General features: G+C 38.5%; 3 protein-coding genes across 3 annotated transcripts; all 3 read right to left on the minus strand.

Annotated features, from left to right (window-relative positions):
• Positions 1–30: 30 nt before the first annotated feature.
• On the minus strand, positions 31–7,356 carry zgc:195212 (DUF4554 domain-containing protein). Its single transcript, XM_061049124.1, has 12 exons — positions 7,306–7,356; positions 7,105–7,226; positions 6,095–6,178; positions 5,932–5,987; positions 5,521–5,592; positions 5,188–5,383; positions 4,273–4,396; positions 2,229–2,387; positions 1,936–2,135; positions 1,459–1,593; positions 1,163–1,261; positions 31–1,068 (listed from the first exon to the last, which is right to left on the minus strand). Exons 1-12 carry the CDS (start codon positions 7,322–7,324, stop codon positions 985–987), a joined length of 1,350 nt encoding a protein of 449 aa, XP_060905107.1. The 5' UTR covers positions 7,325–7,356; the 3' UTR covers positions 31–984.
• A 1,408-nt stretch (positions 7,357–8,764) lies between these two features.
• On the minus strand, positions 8,765–9,760 carry tstd1 (thiosulfate sulfurtransferase like domain containing 1). The gene is made up of 3 exons (XM_061047966.1): positions 9,544–9,760; positions 9,115–9,277; positions 8,765–8,923 (listed from the first exon to the last, which is right to left on the minus strand). The coding sequence occupies exons 1-3, from the start codon at positions 9,743–9,745 to the stop codon at positions 8,869–8,871; spliced, it is 420 nt and encodes a 139-aa protein (XP_060903949.1). The 5' UTR covers positions 9,746–9,760; the 3' UTR covers positions 8,765–8,868.
• Positions 9,761–11,970: 2,210 nt separating this feature from the next.
• Positions 11,971–14,179, minus strand: si:ch1073-303k11.2 (LRRN4 C-terminal-like protein). The gene is made up of 2 exons (XM_061047967.1): positions 14,023–14,179; positions 11,971–13,141 (listed from the first exon to the last, which is right to left on the minus strand). Exon 2 carries the CDS (start codon positions 13,137–13,139, stop codon positions 12,381–12,383), a length of 759 nt encoding a protein of 252 aa, XP_060903950.1. The 5' UTR covers positions 13,140–13,141; positions 14,023–14,179; the 3' UTR covers positions 11,971–12,380.
• Between the last annotated feature and the right edge of the window lie 7,188 nt (positions 14,180–21,367).

The raw sequence follows: 21,367 nt of genomic DNA on the forward strand, positions 1-21,367 counted from the left end.
TACAAAATCAAGAAAACACAAGTTTAAAATACAAGTAAGAGCAGGCTAAAGAATAACAAAAACATGAGTATAAAAGTGAGCAGAATTTAATAAGACGTTTGGATATTTCCTTTGATGTGTTGCCAAGCAAATTTTCTGTTGTGAACTTTCTCTTAGTTCCTTTTAAAACTGGTGCCAGTTCCCTCCTTTCCCCCCTCATACTTACATTCAAGCACAATCTACCAGCTAGGGGATTTCCAATTTTGCAAAGAGTCTGATTTAGCCAAAGATTTCCTACCCTGAGATCCTCTCCCTCTTCATTGCTGTTCCTGCCAAGCCTCGTTCCCTAACCCACTCGTTTCTGTTCTGTTGTATCAGTGTCTACCCGTGTTACTTGTTTCCAAGTATTTTTGCATCTTTTCCCAGATTCACTGACTGATTTTCTTACTGCTCTACTCAACTGAATTAGCATGCCTATTTGTGATTGAAGTTATTTTTTTGCCCCACTACTCAGGAACCCAAACGAATCAAATCCTCAGACCCTTACTGTATAATGCAAACATAAAATAAAAGCTTTTAATGCCACCTAGCATTGATCATGGGAATGTTAATGTTGCGTTAACCCTGAGGCATGTTTGAATATTTTCATTTTTAACCAGTCCTGTTTACCAAGCTAGACTTGTTTCACAACCACAAATAGCATGAACCATATACTGTAACCCTACGCTCAATAATAAAATCAGACTTTGTGATGACTGAAGAATATTTGATCATACTTATGTCTGCGTGCTGTTATTAACCACTTGTTTATTTCAGGAGGCACATGGGGAAACAATATGAACACAGGGTTATCTCAGATCATTAATTAAGTTCTCTTTAGTAACGTTATCTAGTTCAGAATTCATCACATCTGCTGTAACACAAAAACAATCATTTTTATAAAAATTGTGAAATGCTTTCGCAGCCTTCTCAGAACTAATCTCCTTCAAGACACACAGACAGATTTTATATTTCTGTTCTTTTTGGCTCATCACTCTCCAGTTGTTGTTGTTGTTCTTCTTCTTCTATCTGTTCAAAGTAATCGTGTCCCTTTAAATAAAAGATAAAAGTGAGATTTGTTAAACAACTAAAGTGCTGCTATAGTAACAGAACAGTTTCTGAGAACAACAAACATCCATCTCACCCGGTCTGAGTAGCACCCACCCTTAGAGACAAATTTCCATGATGTCACCCTCCTGAGTGATTCACGGAGGGAGGCTGACAGGTCATGAGTGTCACACACCTGACAAACATATACGTTATATGGATGCAAATCTCACTTTGGTCACACTGTCACCATATATATTTTTGATTGTAGCTCAAAATATATCATTTTGCCAATGGTGTCTGTAAAAGTATGAACTCTGAAAGACCTCTTATTAAACAGTAAACCTTTTCCTCTTCTCTTTTAACCAGTTAGAAAATCCTTTCATCCCTCACCTTCATGCAGTTCAAACAGGCATTTCTGAAGTACATGTTACTGCTGCAGCTCACAATACTGAGGGACGAACTGAGAATCACTTCAGCAGCAGAACCAAGCTTCTTGCGTTCCTGACATGCCACACAGAACACACACTATCAGGTCAAAATATCACATTCATACTTCTTCTTTTTCTTCAAACGAACAATGAATTGAGAAAAAAAAAAAAAGAGTTATCACATCCCGCAGAGGGAAGATCAAATATTGGGTTTGGCCAAACTAATTGGACCAATCCTTCATGTTTTTTTCCGCTATTTCCAGAGGTAAAAATGAGGAGAAATGCAAGGTCATCCTCAGATTTGAGAAGTTGTAACCTAATGTTCAACATCTTTATTTGGCAAAAGGACATCTGCAATAAAATGATAATCAAAACTTAAGTTGATTAACTATGCTTTAAATAGATGACAGAAAACTCAGGTCACACATTTCTATAAAACCAAATAATGAAAACATAAAACATACAGGACTAAAGAATGATAATATCTGTGATGGTTGACTGTGTTTCTTGGACTTGCTTTTTGTCTGAGGTTTTGGGCTCTTAGTGTGTTTTTCAGCTCAGTCTGAAGGGCTGTTGTTACCGCCTGCCTGTTGTTGTTCAGAATATCCTCCAGGTGGTGCTCTATCAGTGCCTCTGTGCCTGCATGTGGATTACACGTCAATCAAAAGACAAAATAAATATCAACTTTATTGTAAGTGTTTTTGATTACAGCCATCGATAGCTATCTCTCACCCATGATATCAGAGAGCTGGCAGGTGAAGGGGTCACTGTGCTGCAGGAAGAGGAAAAGCAGGAGGCTCTGCTGCACTGGGGAAGGATTGGATTCTACTTCTGCATCTTCAGAGTTCTCTTGTTCTACTGTGTACACGAAGCCGCCGCTGTGCACAAGATCTGCAGAGGATGTTCAAACGTTTTTTTGAAGATATTAAAGAAATGAGAGGGAAACAAAAAGGGAGCACTATTGTTGGTGATTCTTTCCACTTCAACAATAACACTGCAGGTCTACACAGGTTGAAGGCTCGGGGATACGGTGGTGGGTTACAAAATCACAATGTTTACGTAACATTGTGGAAATGGAGGAACACACCTTTGGGTGAGGCAAGAGGTAACCATAAAGTTAGATTTTATAATTCTATCAATACAACTTGATCTTACTCAAGTCCAACGTTTGAAATGATGTTTACAGTCTTTTCCTTCTGCTGCATCAACAACATCGGCTCGTCAGACTAATGTGACCGACCTTTCTGACCTGGTCTCGTCTTTATCTTTGTTTTATCTCTGCTATTTTTTTTTGTCTTGTTCAACTTTTTTACCATGTCTAAATTATTTGATTCATCACTAATATATATTTTTTTACTTTATTGTTTTAAATTTTATTTATTCATTCATGTATTAATTTCTATTTAACTGTAATCTTTGTACCTTCCATCTTGTTTTTTTGTTTTCTGTTGCTATCAATTTCTGTTATTTCCTGTCTGTTCTTTTGTGAAGCACTTTGGACTGCATGTTTTTATGAATGAAAAGGTACTACAAGTTAAGTCGAGTTGACTGATTGTCAGTAATGTGGATGTTATGACAGAGGCTGTGTCATGGGGCTTGTGGCTTTTTTTGTGTACTGCGGATGAATAAGCTGGTTGTCATTTACAGTATGAAGCTGCTGGTTGTGATTCATTGTGTAGTCTACAAGCAGAACAACGCTGATGCAAGAGACGTTTCTGCGATATCAGCATAGTCTTGACTTGATGATGAACTGACTGTACAGCACAGTGTTGTGTTATATCAGCAGGGTGGGACTAGTGTGGGAAGATTCAGCTTAATTTCAGATTAAATTAGATAATTAGATTTAAAACTGAATCCTACTGCAAGTACTTTGACAGTCATTAAAATATTTTCGTTTGTTGTAAACATTTTATGTCTTATATTTGAAAGAACATACTGTGGGTTTGTACGAGTAATTTGGGGAAAAACATTAAAGTAGAAGAATTGTCTTTTGTAAACGCCACAAAAAAATCTCATTATTTTAACAAAGCAGCAAAATGTTTTCAACCTGTTTTTGTTTTTCTTGTGGAAACTAGAAATACATTCACGGTTTGATTATGTGGTGGCACCAGAACACACAAGGTTCAAAATGATGGTTTAAGCTAAACAGGAACACTTATTATTTAAGCATGATAGAAACAGGACCATTCAATGTAAGACTCAAACGCAATATAAACATTTTCCCACACCACAAACCTCACCGCTGTGAGATGGTTGCAACACAACTTTTTAAACACGGTCTAAATGTTTGCAATCTTGATGAACCACTGGTGCAGATTCTTTGCACATGGATATAATTAAAAGGAGATGTCTTTTTATTAACGGAAACCAGATCTGCAGAGTTGGAGTCCGGGTTCTCCGAGTTCTCCGAGTGCTGTCCCGCTAAGGTTTTTGTGACTATTTTCTTTCTGGGTCCATCGTGCTGTTTGCTTTTATTCCTGTGTGTGCATATTCCTCTGATTCTGATAATGGGCTTCTAAAGTTTTATGAGAAGCTTCAGGATAGGGATGTGTATACATACCCCAATAAATAAACACCGGTGTTTTGAATTAGGATTTTTCCATTCGACCTCATATCGAAGAATCTAAGTGTTTCAGGGTGTCTCTTCTTGAGGCAGGATTAACAGTCCTTGACTTCAGACCAACTTCAAGATCAGCTAAGAAATATGAACTTTATAGATCCCTTAGCAGAGGATCTTAATTATTCCCTGTAATCAGTGTGCGTGGTTGTTGTCTACCTTTGAAGGAGGAGCAGTGAAGGCTGCGCATGCCCAGTTCCTGACAGTCCAGATGTGCAGGAAGGTTCTGGAAGAAGATGGAGGGGCCTGTGACAGGGACATTACTGGGGCTGTATACCAAAACGTGGACACATATAAAGTCAAGGAAGAAGCACACATTTAAGAAGCCTGTAGCAGCACGACTAAGTCAACACAAAAGAGCGGCAGTTTAGCTTCTTACCTTTCTTACTCTCACACGCCGTCACTTCTCAAAAGTTTATGACCCGTGGTGGGGATTTGAATATTGGCCAGTTATTTTCTGTCACCATGACAGTCCAGTATAACATCTACTTTACTGCTGACCTGACACAAATCTGCCTGCTTATCTCACGCTCCATCTGAAGCTGCCAGCAAACGTCACTCCTCCACCCACCCAACTGATGTCAGATTCTCTGAACATTTCTACGACTTTATGAATCTGACTATCAAACATTCACAAACAGCTAAGAACTTCTCTGTAGTTCTCTCTTTTTTTTTAACCCTAACTCAAAAAGTGCAAAACTATGAACATCCTCAAGGAGAGACAGTCCAAAATTAAAACAACTATAAACACATCGGTTAATTGGTAGACCAAGTCCTGGCTCCGCATGGCCAGGCCTTACTTTCAACGGTCATCAAGACCAGAGGATAACTGGACTCTGTCACTTGGAGGATGAGCTCAGCCCCAGGGAGTAATCCACTGTTTTCCAGCTGTGTCCCATGACCATGGACTTGAGGTGTTGACCTCTCATCACTGCTTTCACATTCAGCTGGAGACCACGTCACAGGCTCAGGATGTGAGCTGAACCACGTCTACAAAAAGCAGAAGCCCCTTAAACAGAAACTCCTGTCTGGCTGCAACTCGGAATTCTTTCCACATAAATCAACAAAGGATATTTTGATTTGTGTGAGTTGTGTTGTCAGATGTGGGTACTGAAGCACACAGGGGCTCAGGAGAGTGACAGGCTGGATGCTGAGTTCCCCAAACAGGCCCTGATCCATGGCATCAGGGTGGATACTGAGGGGTATCTGGCCTCCACAGACAGGGTGACCTCCCAGACACCAGCATCCTTTTTTCACACACACTGGAGGCCTTTGATGAGAATAACTTCATGAGTAAGACAACCTTGATCCACAAAAGAATGTACAGATTAAATAATAATTAATTAATTAATTAATTAATTAATTAATTAATAAATAATAAATAATATCAAAGACAGCATTACTGACTGTGTACGACAAGTGACGTCCAAGACCGGAGATGGTTGGTTACCCCTGGCAACTCTCTTCTTAACTTTCCCTCTGCACGAATCCAAACATTATGTTAGCTCTTAAAAAAAAAAGCAAACCAAGAAAAACAACAACTGCTGTAATATTGTTACTAATGATGCAATGCATAGCCAGGGACTATTGAAACCTGAGCGCTTTGCATTCTTTGTGTGCAGGATGTTTTTTTCTTGTAAAAGCTGAAGTAACTATATAAAACAAACAGATACATTTTGTGTGATACAAAAGTAAACCAATGACTGCACAACACAAGTTACAATAAATCCACTGTATCATGAGGTCACTTAAAAGAGGGGAGACTTGCTCGACTCATCTGAGAAAAAGAAACATGAGCCTCTGCCTGCATAGTCCTACCTGAACTCGCGCTGAACAGTCTGCTGACTGAGTTTCAATTTGAGGTGGATTTTGATCTGTGAAAAAAAAAAACAGTCAAAGACAGTCAAATGTTTGCAACCTGCTTTGGAAGAATATTGCTGATGCAACCTTTCAGCACATATCACAGGGGAAGAGATCCTACCCCTGCATTAGCCAAACTGAATGTGTGTAGGAAGGCCTCTGTGTGAGCACACCACTCTGGACTGAAAAGACTTGTATCTTTAATCTGAGGACAGCAACATATACAAACAGAGACAATATGTCAACAACATAATCACATTCACACACAATTTAAATGTAATCTCTAAACTAATGCTTTATGTGATTAGAATAAGTAATAGGTTCTATTTAACTACTGTATGATTGAAGTTTTTCCTTTTGGTTCCCTAAAGAAAATCAGTAAAGTTATCCCACAAAGACAATTTTAAAAATAGCAAATTTTTCAAAATACCATTAAGTGATATTTAATGGGTGCATCAGGGTTGGAAATTAACTTTTTGCCAACCTGCCAGTGACTGGTGGATTAAAAAAAATCTACCAGTCACAGTTGTTTTACCCGCCACTTTATTTTGTAATGACGTATAATATAAAATCAAGGATAACAGTATTTGACTATAACAGAAAATACTGACATTCTCTTTGATTCTCTCGCTCATGAACCTAAAAAAAAAAAAAAGACGTTTATGTTTGTTATTTTTGTTTATTATTAGGCTGGTAGAGTTTCCAATGCAGCCATGTCCTCTACGGATCAACTGAGAGGCAATCCATTGTGTTTTAAAAGTACATGCGTTTTAAAAAGGAGGAGAGAGGCCTACTTTTATTTACCTGCCACCGTGGCGGGTAGGTTGACCCATTTCAATAATTTCCAACCCCGTTGTGCATATAACGTTTTAAAAAGGATGTGGCCACACCCGCAAAGCAACCAGCATTGTGCGTGACCCCACCCACCCCTCACACAGCCTCCTGCCATTGGGGGAGACGGTACCGCAGCCTGCGGGCCGGCTCCACCAGACTGGGAAACAGCTTCTTCCACCAAGCTGTCAGGAAGCTTAACTCTCTCCCCTCTCTTCCTTCCTTGACTTTGACTTTGACTTTAATATTGGTATTATTATTCAGGCCAATATGCAGGTGAAGGGTGATTGTTGTTTGCACCTGAATAGAAAGGAGTAATCTGAGGGAACCATACAGTTCAGTAAAGGTACACAGCTCCTCAGGGTCAGGCTGAAGATATGTCCATTCACAGTGAAACACGCTCTTCTCCAAATCTGGGAGGACTAATGCAGAATAAAACATTTTATACAGCGCAAAAACAAAAGCTCATGTTGTATGTGAGGTAATTTAATTACTACATACCATGTTGGAGGTCTTTCATGTGAATCCCTGCACACCAGGGACCAGCAGCTGCAACTGAAGTTTACATCAAGTGTGAAGATGGTTATGACAATTTGTTTAACCTTTTCCAGAAAGGATTTCCATACAGCAGCTGGAATCAGTAACTTCAATGTTATTTTAAATACAAAGTGAGGTATTAACAGGGCATGGCACTAACTTCTGAGCTGAGGTTTCCTTTAAACCTTGTTTTTTTCTACAGTTATCAGGTACAGGCAGACATAAATAAAAGTAAACCTTGTTCCCCTTTCTTGCCTGAATGTGCCCATTAAATCACTTACTGATTCGTATGAACATAATTACGATCTTTAAATAAAGGGTATAAACTGTATATGTCTTCACAGGTTGATATTAGGATGAAGAGATGAGTTTTACCGCTGCAGTTCAAAGCTTCTGTGTCCGTCCACATCAGCACCAAAAGCCCTCCTGTAGTCTTTAAACCATGCTTTTGTTTTTTCAAACACATGATCAGCCGCAACACCTGGGTTTGACCAAATTAAAAAAACACACAAACTATGACTGTAGCTAGTTAAAGGTAGCATTGCTTTCATTTTATTATGCTTATTAGCTTCACGCGTATATTGACCACCGTCCATTTCAGAAACAATAGCAAACAACTGCTTACGTTAAACAAAAGCTTAGCCCGCAAGCCATGTGTGAGAGGCCAAACCCCAATTCAAATGTTTACCTGTTGAATCTCTCCGAGCATGTTGAGATTGAACCGCCGCACGCGCGCTTTACTGAATTTCAACAGGGGCGCATGCGCAGCGCAAAGACAGGAGACAGTTCAGCTGCTTCCAGTCTTTGTACAACTCGTCACAGCAGACAATGCTAATATATGGACAGTTACAGGTAATACATAACAAATAGAAAGAGAAAATTAGAAAGTTGTCTTTACATGAATAAAAACTTGCAGAATTTATTATATTAGTTCTTTAAAATAAGGTACCTGAAAATAAAAAACGAGGTTTACTGAAACTGAACTAGCCTGTAATCAATGAATATAAACTCCTTGTCATCTCTTAAAACTGAAACCAATTTGCAGAAGTTATTGAGAACATTATCTGAACCTAGGGTCCACCTGCTAATTATAATTATTGGGCTTTCAACCACATCATTTTGCACAAAAGACAAAATAGTTCAACACATAAAATGCAACTTTCACAAAGGAAGAGAAGAATCATGTTTGTTTTCTCAGCAGACTTTTTTCAAAAATGAACTCTCTGCTTGTACTTTATTTCAGTTGTATTTAATATTTTTCTACAACTGCTGTGTGAATCTCTTTTTTAAGCAGAAACTGTTTTCTTCTAATATTTGCATGTCCAGATATTGCTAGCCCCAAAAATATGTAAATAAGAGTAGATAACAGAAACATTGTAATATAATTTTCTTTATTTCAAACATTTGTAAACATTGATGCAGCCTACGAAAACAAAAAAGTATCAAAATACAAAATAAAACACATCAAAAATGTTTCTCAATTTTCCCGCCTGGCTCTCACATTGCTTTATATAAATGGTATGTTAATCAGTTTCCCTCTTTGGCAGACCACTCCTTGTATCCTCCTTTATAATTAGAAGCGCTGAAACAGAAGGTAGAGGAACACATTAAAGAAAAAAACTAGATGTTCTAACAGGAAATTGTTGCAAAGGCACAGGATACATTTTAAAACAATGAGGGCTATTAATGCAGTAAACATGTGCTGTCTGTTTTATATACATATTAACTGTATGTGTATTTGTATAAATGCATGGTAACAAATAATGTATTTACTTCACATATCCAAGTTCCTGGGCTTTGCTCGTGGCCCTACCCCCTCGCATTCCCATCTGGCAGTATAACACCAGCTCGGGGGCATCCAGTGGTGGTTTGGTTACACCAAACTTGGCCTTGAATTCTTCGGGCTCGAGGGCAAAAGCAGCCTCTACAGAATCAACTGAATAATTTAAAGAGGGAGAGATGAAGGGAAGAAAAACATTTTTTTTAGCTAAATGATGAATAAAATATTTACATCCAATGCAATACAAACAAACAGTAGGCCTACTGTGTACACTGTACACACTTATACATATGCACAACAACACATCCACAGGAACTTTGGTCTGAATGTTTTTAATAAATGGTAACACTAAAGTAAAGGTAATAAGGTTACTAAAGAATGTTTTGTTTTATTTCTCTATTTGTCTGAATTTAAAAGTTCACCATGGATGTGAATTGACCCTGGAATTCGTCCTTTATCCACCTCCTCTTTGGTGCGGACATCAACCAGGAGGAGCTTCTCGCTCTTTGCCATGAGCGCTTTCAGATCCTCGTAGGAGATTTCTGTCAATGATGGAGCAAACACATTAAAAACTAAAAAAAGCAAAGTCTGATAAGATATTGTTAAATATCCCCATAAAATCATTTTATCATTACTTTCGAGTGATAGAACATGCTGAACCTGAATGTTATTATAACTACTTAATTATCATCTTAACTGCATTTGAAACAAAACCGTTTGCTGTTTGTTTGATGACGACATTAACTCGACACATTGTGTGTGTACCTGCACGCTGTAAGAGTGGGTACACTTGTGCGTATTCGTGATGTACCAGGCTATGAAGAATACTGTGGCAATAAAACGCAGTGATTCCATTGGTTCTGTCACAATATGCTCAGTTGTTAGTGCTAAAGCTATCCAGTTTTCCTGAGCTTTAAAGTGTTGGGGAAAGGAAGCACTGGTTACAACATACTATTCATGATATACTGATTTAAAGTACTGGAATCAGTATTCAATCTTGTCATTGTTAAAAAATAATTAAAAAAAACCCCACTGGAATTAAGATTGAAAAGGTCTAAGCTAAAAGGGCACATTTGACTCTCATGCTGTGTGTGTGTCTGTGTGTGTGTGTGTGTGTGTGTGTGTGTGTCTGAAGATAAGAGGAAAAGGTTTGTGCCCTCACTCCTCTTTGACCTGACAGATTATGCCAACACTTGCCTTGTTTAGCTTCACTTCAGGGGGAAACTACGAAACTGTTTGTTTATAGTTGCTTGGGCAACCAGCTGACTTTCCCTAAGGATACAGGTAGCTTCCGGGTTTACACTTTTTTTTAATCTGCTGAGTCATTCTTGATCTTTGCGCCATGAACTTTAATAAAGATATCACTGAAGTTTTTTTTTTTTTGACAAGGAATTGGAAGAGAACTAAACGTGTATTAATAACAAGAACGTTTCTGGCCATCTGAGCTGATAAGCTTAAACCAATAAACCTATAAAGCAACTTCATCTGCAATAATCTTATGCAATATTAATTACCATGGGCCTAACTATATCCTGTTAACTCAACATAGGCTATGTTAACTAACTATTCAGTGGTATAAACATAATAAATTCTCACAAGCGGACATCATTGAAACTATAAGAGTGGGATGACTGAAGACTCACCTGAACTGGCCATCCTGCGTACTTCAAGCTGTGAAAACGCTTATTCCATAAACTATAAGCAAAGACACTTCCTCATATAGTTAATGACGAATCGGTGGATGAGACGTAGAGGGAAGGCGGGACCTCGCCTGATGGACTTTATACGTTGGCCAATGAAAATTCATATCACACTAACGGGACCTTCAAAATAAAAGTTTCAGGAAATTGAAATTGTATTTTCATGAATACGGACAGTGTTGGGGGAAATTATTCTTGATAGAAATTAGGGATTACACAATGTACAAATTATTTTACAACAAAATCTATTCAATTAAGACATTCACATTAAGAATTAGGCTCCTATAACGATGTACTAAAAGTTTCAAAAGTAAAGTCATTCAATAGGGCCCCTCTCGAAGTAATACAATATTTACACATCCTTTTATTAAATTATATTAGAGCACAGTTTTTATTTTGTTTTCTACATCCTTTATATGTCGTATTTTTGTTATTGTAACTTGTTAACTAAAGCTCTAAATTAATTAAGAAAGTAGTATGTTCTAAAAGGTGCACTGTCTACATTTGGTAGTGAAATTTTAAAGTTAGAGAAGTGAAACAATTCTATGCTATATTTTCTGACCCAAATACAGAAACTTTATTCAAAGGAGAAATTGGGATTGGGTTTGGAGCTAAAAAAGCTACCAGGAGAGTTACGATTTTGGTGTTGAAGGCCCCCCACCATAGCTGTAGCATTTTATCTTCAAACAGAGTTACAGGGACTACATTTTCCTCTGAGGACAGTTTGTGTATAGAGTTATGAACATATAGCCTACAGTACCACATAATCTGTACATTTCTCCAACTTTCACATTTCTCTACCAAAACTCCAGTGTGGTAAAAAAAAAGAAAAAAAAAAAGTATCATAATATTTTTCTTAATGGAGAAATCATTTTGTGAAAAATAAAGTACTTTCCACCACAAACAGATGGATGACAGATTTGATAAAGAGTTAGGCCTAATGAAAGAGAAATATGTCAAATGCAGATACTTACATTTGTAACGAGAATAATCAATAATCAATAACTGAATGGCTTAAAAGGTTTGTATGGGGCGATCATATAATATGGCAGAAACAGTCACTAGATCTCAATTGAAATCATTATTTATAGAACACTTTGGACAGACTGTTTTAATTCCACAAAAAAACATAATTGAGTCTGGACAGTATTTATTAAAATAAGTTTTATTTTATTACAAAAGCTCAGGTCAGTAAGTACAAAATGAATTCAACAATCAAATCCAGCCATGATAAGATAAAAAAAAAGCAAGACTACATTAAATTTACAAAGGTTAATTTGCCCGCAAATTAGCCTTGAACGTACCACTTTTTAAAATAATTACCCTTTAGTAAGTGTTATTCAATAAATTACACTCATCTTGATCCCATTATGTTTAAATATCCCTAAACAAGAGTGTAAACAACTTATTTATTCTACAATGAATAAAAAACTAGAACTATTTTGTTTTTTGTTCATGATTACAGCATTGCCTTCCCTGCTTTAAGGCCCCTCCAGAGCCTGTCTTAACGGGCCTATTCAGTGTAAAGGAATGAATTGTCTGTGCAGAACTAAACTGGATCACAGAGTCCCCTCTGTGCTGTAAGTAGGGTTCCCCAGTCCATCAGTTGAATCTCCCTTTGCCTTCTTATTCGTCTTGTACTTCCAGAAGATCACAGCTACAAGGATAAGAATTAAAAGGAGTGTGACTCCTCCACCTATGACTCCAGCCAGCAGTTTACGGTCTGAAGATTCAGGATGGTGAAACCGCATACATGAGAAATCTGAGGCGGTGCTGCTTCCTGCATTGTTTACCGCCTCCACACACACCTTAGTCCCAACTTCGACTGTTTTGATCACTCCTCTTCGTGCAGCGTCTCTGAACTCAAGGGTGTCACCTTCACTTCCCTCTATCACCACTTTGTACCCAGACACCACGGAAGATGGAGCACACCACTTGATCTCTAGCTTCCCGCTGTCAGCCCCTGCATTGATTGGCAGCAGCGCTTGGATGCGGGGTGCATGAGGAGGCACATCTGCCCTACTGACCCCGGGACAGAGGCACCCGTGTTTAGCTTCGAGGACATCACATGGCTCCTGATTCTCTGAGCAGGAGTCGAATTTGCAAAGCTGTGGCGGACCACGTTTGACAGCAGTGGTCTTCTTGACGAACACTTCATGTATGTCATCTTCATAGTCATCTAAGGAAGTGTAATTGATGCGAGGACGAGTGACGGGAGGAGAGGCAGAGGCAGCGTGCGTTAAGAGGTGGGAGCTGGGTAGCAGGGCGGCAATCAGAAAAAGGAGAAGCACAGTCAGGTTCCTGTACAATGACATCATATCTATGGGAGGAAAAGACAAATGATGAGCAAATAATACAGCCATAAAAAAAATCCCAAACATTGTTCAGAGACGCCTTTATGAGTTGATAAATTTAGTCTAATATATTAGTCATTGTTTCTTTATGGACTAAATATATTAAACAATGACACCAGGATCTCAGTCATACAAATTGTAAAGTCCAATAAAGGAACTGAAACTATTGTAGTAGTGGTCAATGCGTCAAAACACATAAAACAAAAAACAGAACTTTGATACGACAATAGACGGAATAATTAAAAGATTCATGGCATTTCTTAGATAGAGTCATTAATTGGGGAGAGAGAAAGTTGGAAATGACATGCGTAAAAAATTAGCCACAGGTTGGATTCGAACCTGGGCCGCCCGCTTTGCAGCCTCTATGTGGGGTTCACGAGCCCACCACAAGGCTTTGTTTTGACAGAAGACAAGAAGGTTTTAAAAAACAACACTAATTTCTTCAGTGTGTTGACAATGATGTTGTTTACCTAAAGTTTATTGCTCGGAAATGCCTCTCTGTTACACACAAATATTTGCGGTCTTTTGGTTTCCATCCTGTGCTTTACATAAATAAATGATGAGGGCAGGGGAAAAAAAGCACAACTCTTGGGGTGACCCCATAAGCACATCTATTGTCTCCTGGAAACAAGCCAGTGGAGTTCTGTGGGAACCAGAAAACTGAATCACAACTGTTACATCTTTTGAGCAATTAATGATAATCAGAATAGTGAGAAGAGGTTTTTAAAAGCACTTAAATGCAGCAAATAATCTTCATTATTTTGCATCTGGTCCACCGACATCACTAATTCAGTGTAAAACCAACTTGAAAGTAAAGAGCAGAAATGTTTAAAAAGGTTTACTGTACCTGTTTGTTGGTGATGGATTTTTTAAGCCTTTATTCTTTTTGTCCTCTCGTGTTCCCACTCTGTCTGCTCTCAATGTGTGCTCACTCCGTTCTCACTGTCTTAAGTTGTTTCCCTCAGACTCTCCTCCTCCTCGACACCCCCTCATTCTCTTCTTCCCTCAGTGCCTCTCCCACCCCCCTTTTTTTTTTTTTTTTTTACGTTTCATGCCTTTCTTCTCATTTTTTTCCACATCATGCCTCCTTCTTTTTCTCAGCAGGGCCTCAAACCAGACATCCATAGTCTTCTTTCTTTTTTTTTTCTTTACTTGGAATTTTTCTGGGTTTGTGTGTTGGAAAGAAGTGGATTTGGGGCAGACACTCCATGTGCCGGTGTGCTGCTCGGCATATTAATTAGCTCAGCCCTAGCAGGAGGCATGCATGTGCTTGTTTTCTGTGCTTGTGTAATCTGAATGTGTAGCTGCCTGTTTCTGATTACTTATTTAAGAGCTAACTTCCTTCACGGTCTCCAGGTGTTGTGGAAATAAACAGTGTGTTTATGTGTGTCTTTGAGAGTGGGGGGTCAAGAATGCATGCAAGTGTGTTTATTACGGACCCCCACTCCCTCCTCTTGTGGCCCCTTTTGTGACAAGCTGGAGGGGAACGATAAATGCTCTCTCCATTCTCATCCTTTTAGGGGATGAAGCTGGCAAAGTATAGGCGAGTTCTTTCTTTTTCAGAGTGCCCATGTTGTGTAGCTGAGAAGAAAAGTACAGAGGCAGAGGTCCCTATCTTTCCAAAGAAATGACTCGTCCTGCATTACTGAAATCCTCTTGAGTTTCAGTCAAGTTGAAACAGTGTCTGTTTATTGTTAAGTTTTTGACATGTGCAAATACAAGGACATTTCTTAAGGAATTTCTCACCAAGTATAAGAAGCACGACTACGCTGTAAGGGCTAACAGCAGTTGAGTCGGGTTGTGAGAAAGTGAACTTATACGTACAAATCAACTTTTTATGTTCATATACAGGCACATGTTATATCAACATAAAAAGGAGAAGGCCCACACAATATGAATTATTTGGAGATGAATAAACACTGAAGAGAGACTTAAAATATACAGTCTCTTGAGCAAAAGAGCTGGAAGCAGAGAACAGATTTATACTTTTTTTTTTATATAGAAAGAATGGACCAGGAATAAAATGTGTTTTTACTTACTTTACTTTACTTTTGGGCTAGTTTCCATGGGAGAAATGAAATGTGTTAGAAATGTGTTCTGCACACCCAAAGCTGAGCTCTAGACCTGCTCAGCTGTGATGTAAAGCGAAAAGTGAAGCCAGAGCAGCTTTCAAACATACAATAAATCCATCTCCTTTCTGGCAGGCCAGACTAATTAGGCCAAGCAATTAATATAAAATCTTGAATAAATGAATAAATAAAAACAACTGGGTCTAGAGCAGATTTTTTGTTGCAACAATAGCAAAGTGGACTCGTTTTATTATGTCTAATCAGCTTGGAGAGTGCCGGTGAGTCACAGCCTTAGAAATGACAAGCTCCCTGCTACAAGCTCGACGTAGAATTGGTCGAGATTTACGAGAGTTGCTTGGAAAAGGAGGCCCAGTCTTCAGTACTCCTCAGTTTATGTCTTGATTCTGGCTGTCAAATACACAGAGGGCGTGTTACAACCTAATAATTATTTCTCTGGGCTAGATGAAAAACAGATTTTAATGGACTGCATGGAAAAGCAGAATGATCACTTCTAGTTTTTAACGGATCATATTTCTAGAGAAGTGCTGATATATATCTCCTCTTGGGTTATAGGGAATCATCGTTCCAAAGGAATTCTCAAAGAACGTTCATTGATGGGATGATATGTGAAACTACAAGTTGGTACACCACCGGGGACTTCTTCCTAATATTTCTCAAAAACTACAGAATTGATGATCTTAAGATTTGGTGCATTAATTCATGGTCCCCTGAGAATCCCACTGATTTTGGTGTTCCCCTGACTTTTCCTCAACATGTACCACAAGGTTTACAGCTTTGCATTCTTACTGAAAAATCGAACGATGACCATGAAACTTGGAATAAAACAGGTATCAGTGGTTATCCACTGGCATGTCATCTAACGCCACCAGCCAGTAAAATGTTTCATTTATCCACTAAAGGACTATTTTCTTTGTACAAATAATAGTTGATACTACTGACTTTGATGGTTATCTGGCTTTGACTCATATATTGCTGACATGAGGTCTACGTTATTTGGTCTTGAAAATAATATCTTAACAATACGGCAATGACTGACATAATCTGACACAGACGATCCTCTCCCTTTTAAGGAACTGTCCAATGCTTTGGTTTATGTTACAATAATACCTACTAATGACATTCGTGATAGCATTAGGTGTACTTTGTGTCATTGCTGATTAGCAAATGTTTAAGTTAAAATTGGCAAAAAATAAGTAACATCAAAGCAAAAATGTTAACAACCTCATGTTTACATCTCAAAGCACCAGCATGCAGGTACCTCTACTTGCCTGATAATAAGCAGAACAGAGTCAAACGTCTAAGGACATGCATTGTGCATTTTAACCACATATTTAACTTTAGTGGAGAAGACAGATGTACTGTATGTGTTCTCAGTTTCTCCTCAGGTCTTTCCTCATCTTTTGTATTTTAGCTGTGAGTTTCAGGTTGTTTTGGTTACATGAGACAACAATCTCCTCCACCCCCATCAGTCCCATATCTACTTTCAGGAACTGATAATTTGCTACAACCTGCCCGGAACTGGATGGTACAGGTTACTGCGACTTATCAGAAGTCCAAATGATTCATTTCAGCCTTCATTCCTGAGCAACAAAATCCATTTTCAAGAACTTTGAGTATATATCATTGTTTGTTACAGGCAAGTGTTCTCATATGTCTTACACAGACTATACCAAATTATACTATATATCATCATCAGTTTCTTTCACTGTGGTTTCCTCAATAAAGCATATAAGTTGGAGTTGCTTTCAATCCCACAATGTTACGCAAACACTTTACCGGTAAAGCTCTGAGAGTCTAACATGGTCCCAAAGACAAGTGTGTCACTGTTTCTGTGAATGAGTGGGTGATCAGACAATTAGTCCATGAACACATAAACATTGTGTGTGTGTGGCCCCTGGAAGGAAAATCAACATTACAAACAACAACAGGCTCACATGCCATTTGTATTAGTGAGCTTGTAATAGTTTACAGGCCGGATTACATCACAAAACAAAAGAACATCTCTTTTGTTCAAATAAGGAAAGAGGATTAGAAAGAGGACTAACACAAACAAGTGTTCAATTATTATTATTAGTTTGTTTTGCCTTTAAATATGGCATACTTTTCTCTTGTCATTGAGAAAAACAAAAGCATTCTCAGCATATTTGTTTGGTCCATGATTTACAATAAGCTACTTTTAACCACTTACAATCCCACTCAATTATGCAGTGAAGTGACTAATGGGCAGCTCTTTGTTTAGTCACATTCATGATCATGAGCATGCAAGTCATCCCTGATGAATTTCTGGAATGAGCTACCAAGCTACAGCACAGAGGCATACACCTACAGCCTCTACACTCAGATTGTCCCACTGATATCCCTGTTTCATCTCCAGTAAGTAAATCTGTCCACAGAGTTCAAATTCAAACAGTTCAAAGGTTTTCTTCAAAGTGGGCAACGTCACTAAGGAATCATTGTTTACTGTATGTTATTGTCCACTGCCAGTGACAGGCCTGACATGCTGAAGTTATAATACAAACTCTAGCTCCAAAGCCCCCAAGGAATACAGGCAGCAACTGAGGATGAGTCATACTGCACTGCTTTAGATAATGACTCGACCGCCTCCCACCACCACAGCATGTTTGAGCATGCTGCTGAACATGCGCCTGACAACCTGCATGTACCCTCCACACCATCACTTGATTTTAGATAGCACCAAATTTCACAAGACAATACATTGGGGCAGTTATTTCTTAACTCAGAAACAAACAATACTCCTTTAAGACATGAATTCCTTTAAAAAACTTTACTTTCATTTTTAGTCATCTTCCACTCAGAAATGTGTGGGCCTCTCACAGATGCTTATTCCCTCTCCTGCCCGCACCTCTCTCTGAGGAGTTGAAGTATTCCAATTCCAAAAAGGAAGCACTACTATTGGTTGTGTCCCGCTCACCATTGACCCCCACTTCATTCAAGAGGAATCCCCAGGGCAGTCGTGAAACCAGACTCTGTGAAGTCGTCGGAACTGCTATTTTTGGTTAAAAAAAAACCCCACTGTGGAGCCAGAGTGGGCCGTAAAGTCTTGCTGTTTCTCAAGGGGGTAATTGGAAACAGGCTGCGGCGGCTCCATCAAATCATGATGATGTTTCACATTCCAACCTACACTTAATGTTTGTGTGATTATAAAAAAATGCTAAATTTGAAGAGTGGTAAACAGAGAAGCTATCCTACTTCAATATGAGCTCAATTTAATTCCAGCTGAAGTTACCCTCCATTGGTGGTGGTAGATATTTTTTTTTGGGGGGGGGGTGTCATATTTCTGTTACACTGGACATCTCTGACTTATTTATGTGATGATTATATACTAAAAGCCACTTTACTCTGATGGAACGCTCATGGTGGTTTGCCCAAAATGTATTACGAAAGGATAATGTGGCAGTGTTGTGTTCTAGTTTTGCAAGTTGTATATTGTAGTCAATCTGCAATCATTTCCGAGGTCATGTCAGGAGACAACAAGACACTACATCACATTGCTTGATTATAGTATGTTTCAAACTCATGTTGAAATGAATGCACCAAATATGTGGGTTGAAACTTCAATTGATTGAACCCTTTTCTTATCATATAACTCTGAAACAGTAATGTTAGCTAGTGAGTAGCAGAATGCTGTTGTCTAACAGGAGCTGGCTGATGGGCTATCAAGTATGCTGTTTTACCTTGAAGTATGACCCAAATGTCTCTCTGAATTATCACCAGCGATCCTCTTTTCAGCTGCTGATCAATCTGGAGGCAGTGAATGATAACAATATGTCAGATTTACTATGTTTACATACCACTTGCAACCTGGAACACAGCAGCACGACATAATACCAGCATTGGAGCTTAACATTCTGAAGAGATGTCAAAGGAAATGGCTGAAACCATGTGTTGTCATATCTCAGGTGAGCGAAATAATGAGTTACCATGCGAAGGGAAAAGGGTTAAGGGCGGCTGCGGCTCAGTTGGTAGAGTCGTTGCCTCCCAATCGGTCGAAGGTTTGATCCCCAGCAACATGTCCGATGTGTCCTTGGGCAAGACACTTAGGCGGTGTATGAATGGGATTAGCACTTTACATAGCAACCACTGCCATCAGTCTGTGAAGGGGTAGGTGTAACATGCGGTGTAAAAGTGCTTTGAGTACTCAGAAGATAAGAAAAGCGGTGTAAACTCAAGTCCATTTACCAAATAAATCTCCAAGTATAATGTACAAATTTCTATATGCTGTGTCTCTGTGTTGGCTCTTTTGATCATAATCAATAGTCACAATACATACTGCAGATGTGTTGGTTGATATCTCACCTGTTTAAGTCTTCTCTATAAGGGGTAATTCTGTTGAATCTAATTTAAAAATAAGAGCGCTTTTATACTTAACACAATAAAGTAGAAGCCTTGTGCAACAAGACAACAAAAGGTTAACAATTGCCCGAACTGTAGGAAAAAATCTGGTGTTATTAAAGAATTTAACGATGGCTTAGTTCGATTCAAGTGTCGTACTCTGACAACAAAATGGTGAGTAAGCACGCACCATGAAATACATCTAAAACAGCAAATGAAACCCATCACAGATGAACTGTTAACACCACGATGAACACTGTGTTTTGTTACCTAACATAGAGTAACAAAGCATAAATTAACTGATTTTAGGTTATGTTCAACTCAACTCTGACATACTGAGAAAATCTCTCCTTGAAAAAACGACACCATTCCGTAAATGTTGGGTAACTTCTGACATCTGCTCTTATCGTTGTGGTCCTGATCAAATCCTTTTACGAAGAGTTGTAGCTCCACTCAGTGGTGAAAAGCTGTTTTTGCGGCCTATTAGTCCTATCACATGAAAAAAACAGAGTATCTCTTGGATAATGTAAATAAGTGTATTTCCTTTTTTTTTAATACAAAACATTTTTAAATTGGCTGACAGTATTGTATCCATTCTTCTTGCCAGAAAATGATAACCAAGCTCAACATATAGAAGACTGTTAGAGTCTCTGACTTTTTCCATCAATAAAATAATACAAGATTAAACACATTGTCTTGACCCCCTCACACATGGCGTATGGAAGAAGATTGCAAATGCGTTTTCATTGTTCACTCACTGAATAACTTTGTTCTAGTGTGAAATACTCTCACTGTCTAATTCACTGTGGCAGGAGACTCCTCCTCTCTGGTCCCATAGTTCTCACTTCACAGGGTTGTTCAGAAGGGCACAGCAATCTTTTGTTAGGAGACTGTCCGGTTGACCTATTTTCTTTATTCTATGCATTTGAACACAGAATTTGACCATGGCAAAGTTTAATATCTGAATATGCCTACTCACTGCTACTATGATAAATACATTTCAGGAAACATTATTCCTGCCACTGCCAGTAAACTACGACGATCATACTTTTGCTGAAACGTATTCTTGAGTAGTCTAGGCCTAATTGTAACCTTCTTTAAAGCCTAGTTTTCACAGGCAGATATTTTTGTTGAATAAGTATAGTAACTTTGCAACACTGATTTTTATTAATTAAAAAAAACAACAACTGAGAAAACAGAAAAATTAAGCAGACATGGGCTAAAGCCAAACTCTTGTAAAGTAGGCTACAGAGAATCCATTACCATAAAGTGAGCTGTAGGCCTAGTGTAGCCTAACATGTGAGTCACAGAAGCCTATTTCAAGCGTTTAACTGTTTTAGGATAGAAATCTTAATTGTAATCAATCATTAAAACAAAGTAGCCTAATTTAGCATAGTTAGGCTAAGTCGTTGATTGTTACCTAGTTGTTACCTAATGTCACTATGCCTGGCGTAAGACATGTTGTGAAGGCTAAAGCGATTTGGACATCTATCTGAAGGCTAAAATAAGCACCAGGGAAAAACAACCAATTTATTCCTCCTTTTTCGGGTTATTTGCCTTCTTATTATTTTTATTCTGTGTTTGTAACCGTCCCTGTTGACGGTTAAGGAAGGGGAAGGTGACATCTTGTTATCAGTGCAGTCTGAGTCTCTCCAAGGGGGAAAGTATAGCCTACATACGTAACAGTAGCCTAAACGAGAGTGTTTATCTTTTATTATCGCTTATCTTTATCTTTAAGGGCCGTATATA

The sequence above is a fragment of the Labrus mixtus genome, chromosome 10, assembly GCF_963584025.1.
Source record: "Labrus mixtus chromosome 10, fLabMix1.1, whole genome shotgun sequence".
Classification (NCBI taxonomy): domain Eukaryota; kingdom Metazoa; phylum Chordata; class Actinopteri; order Labriformes; family Labridae; genus Labrus; species Labrus mixtus.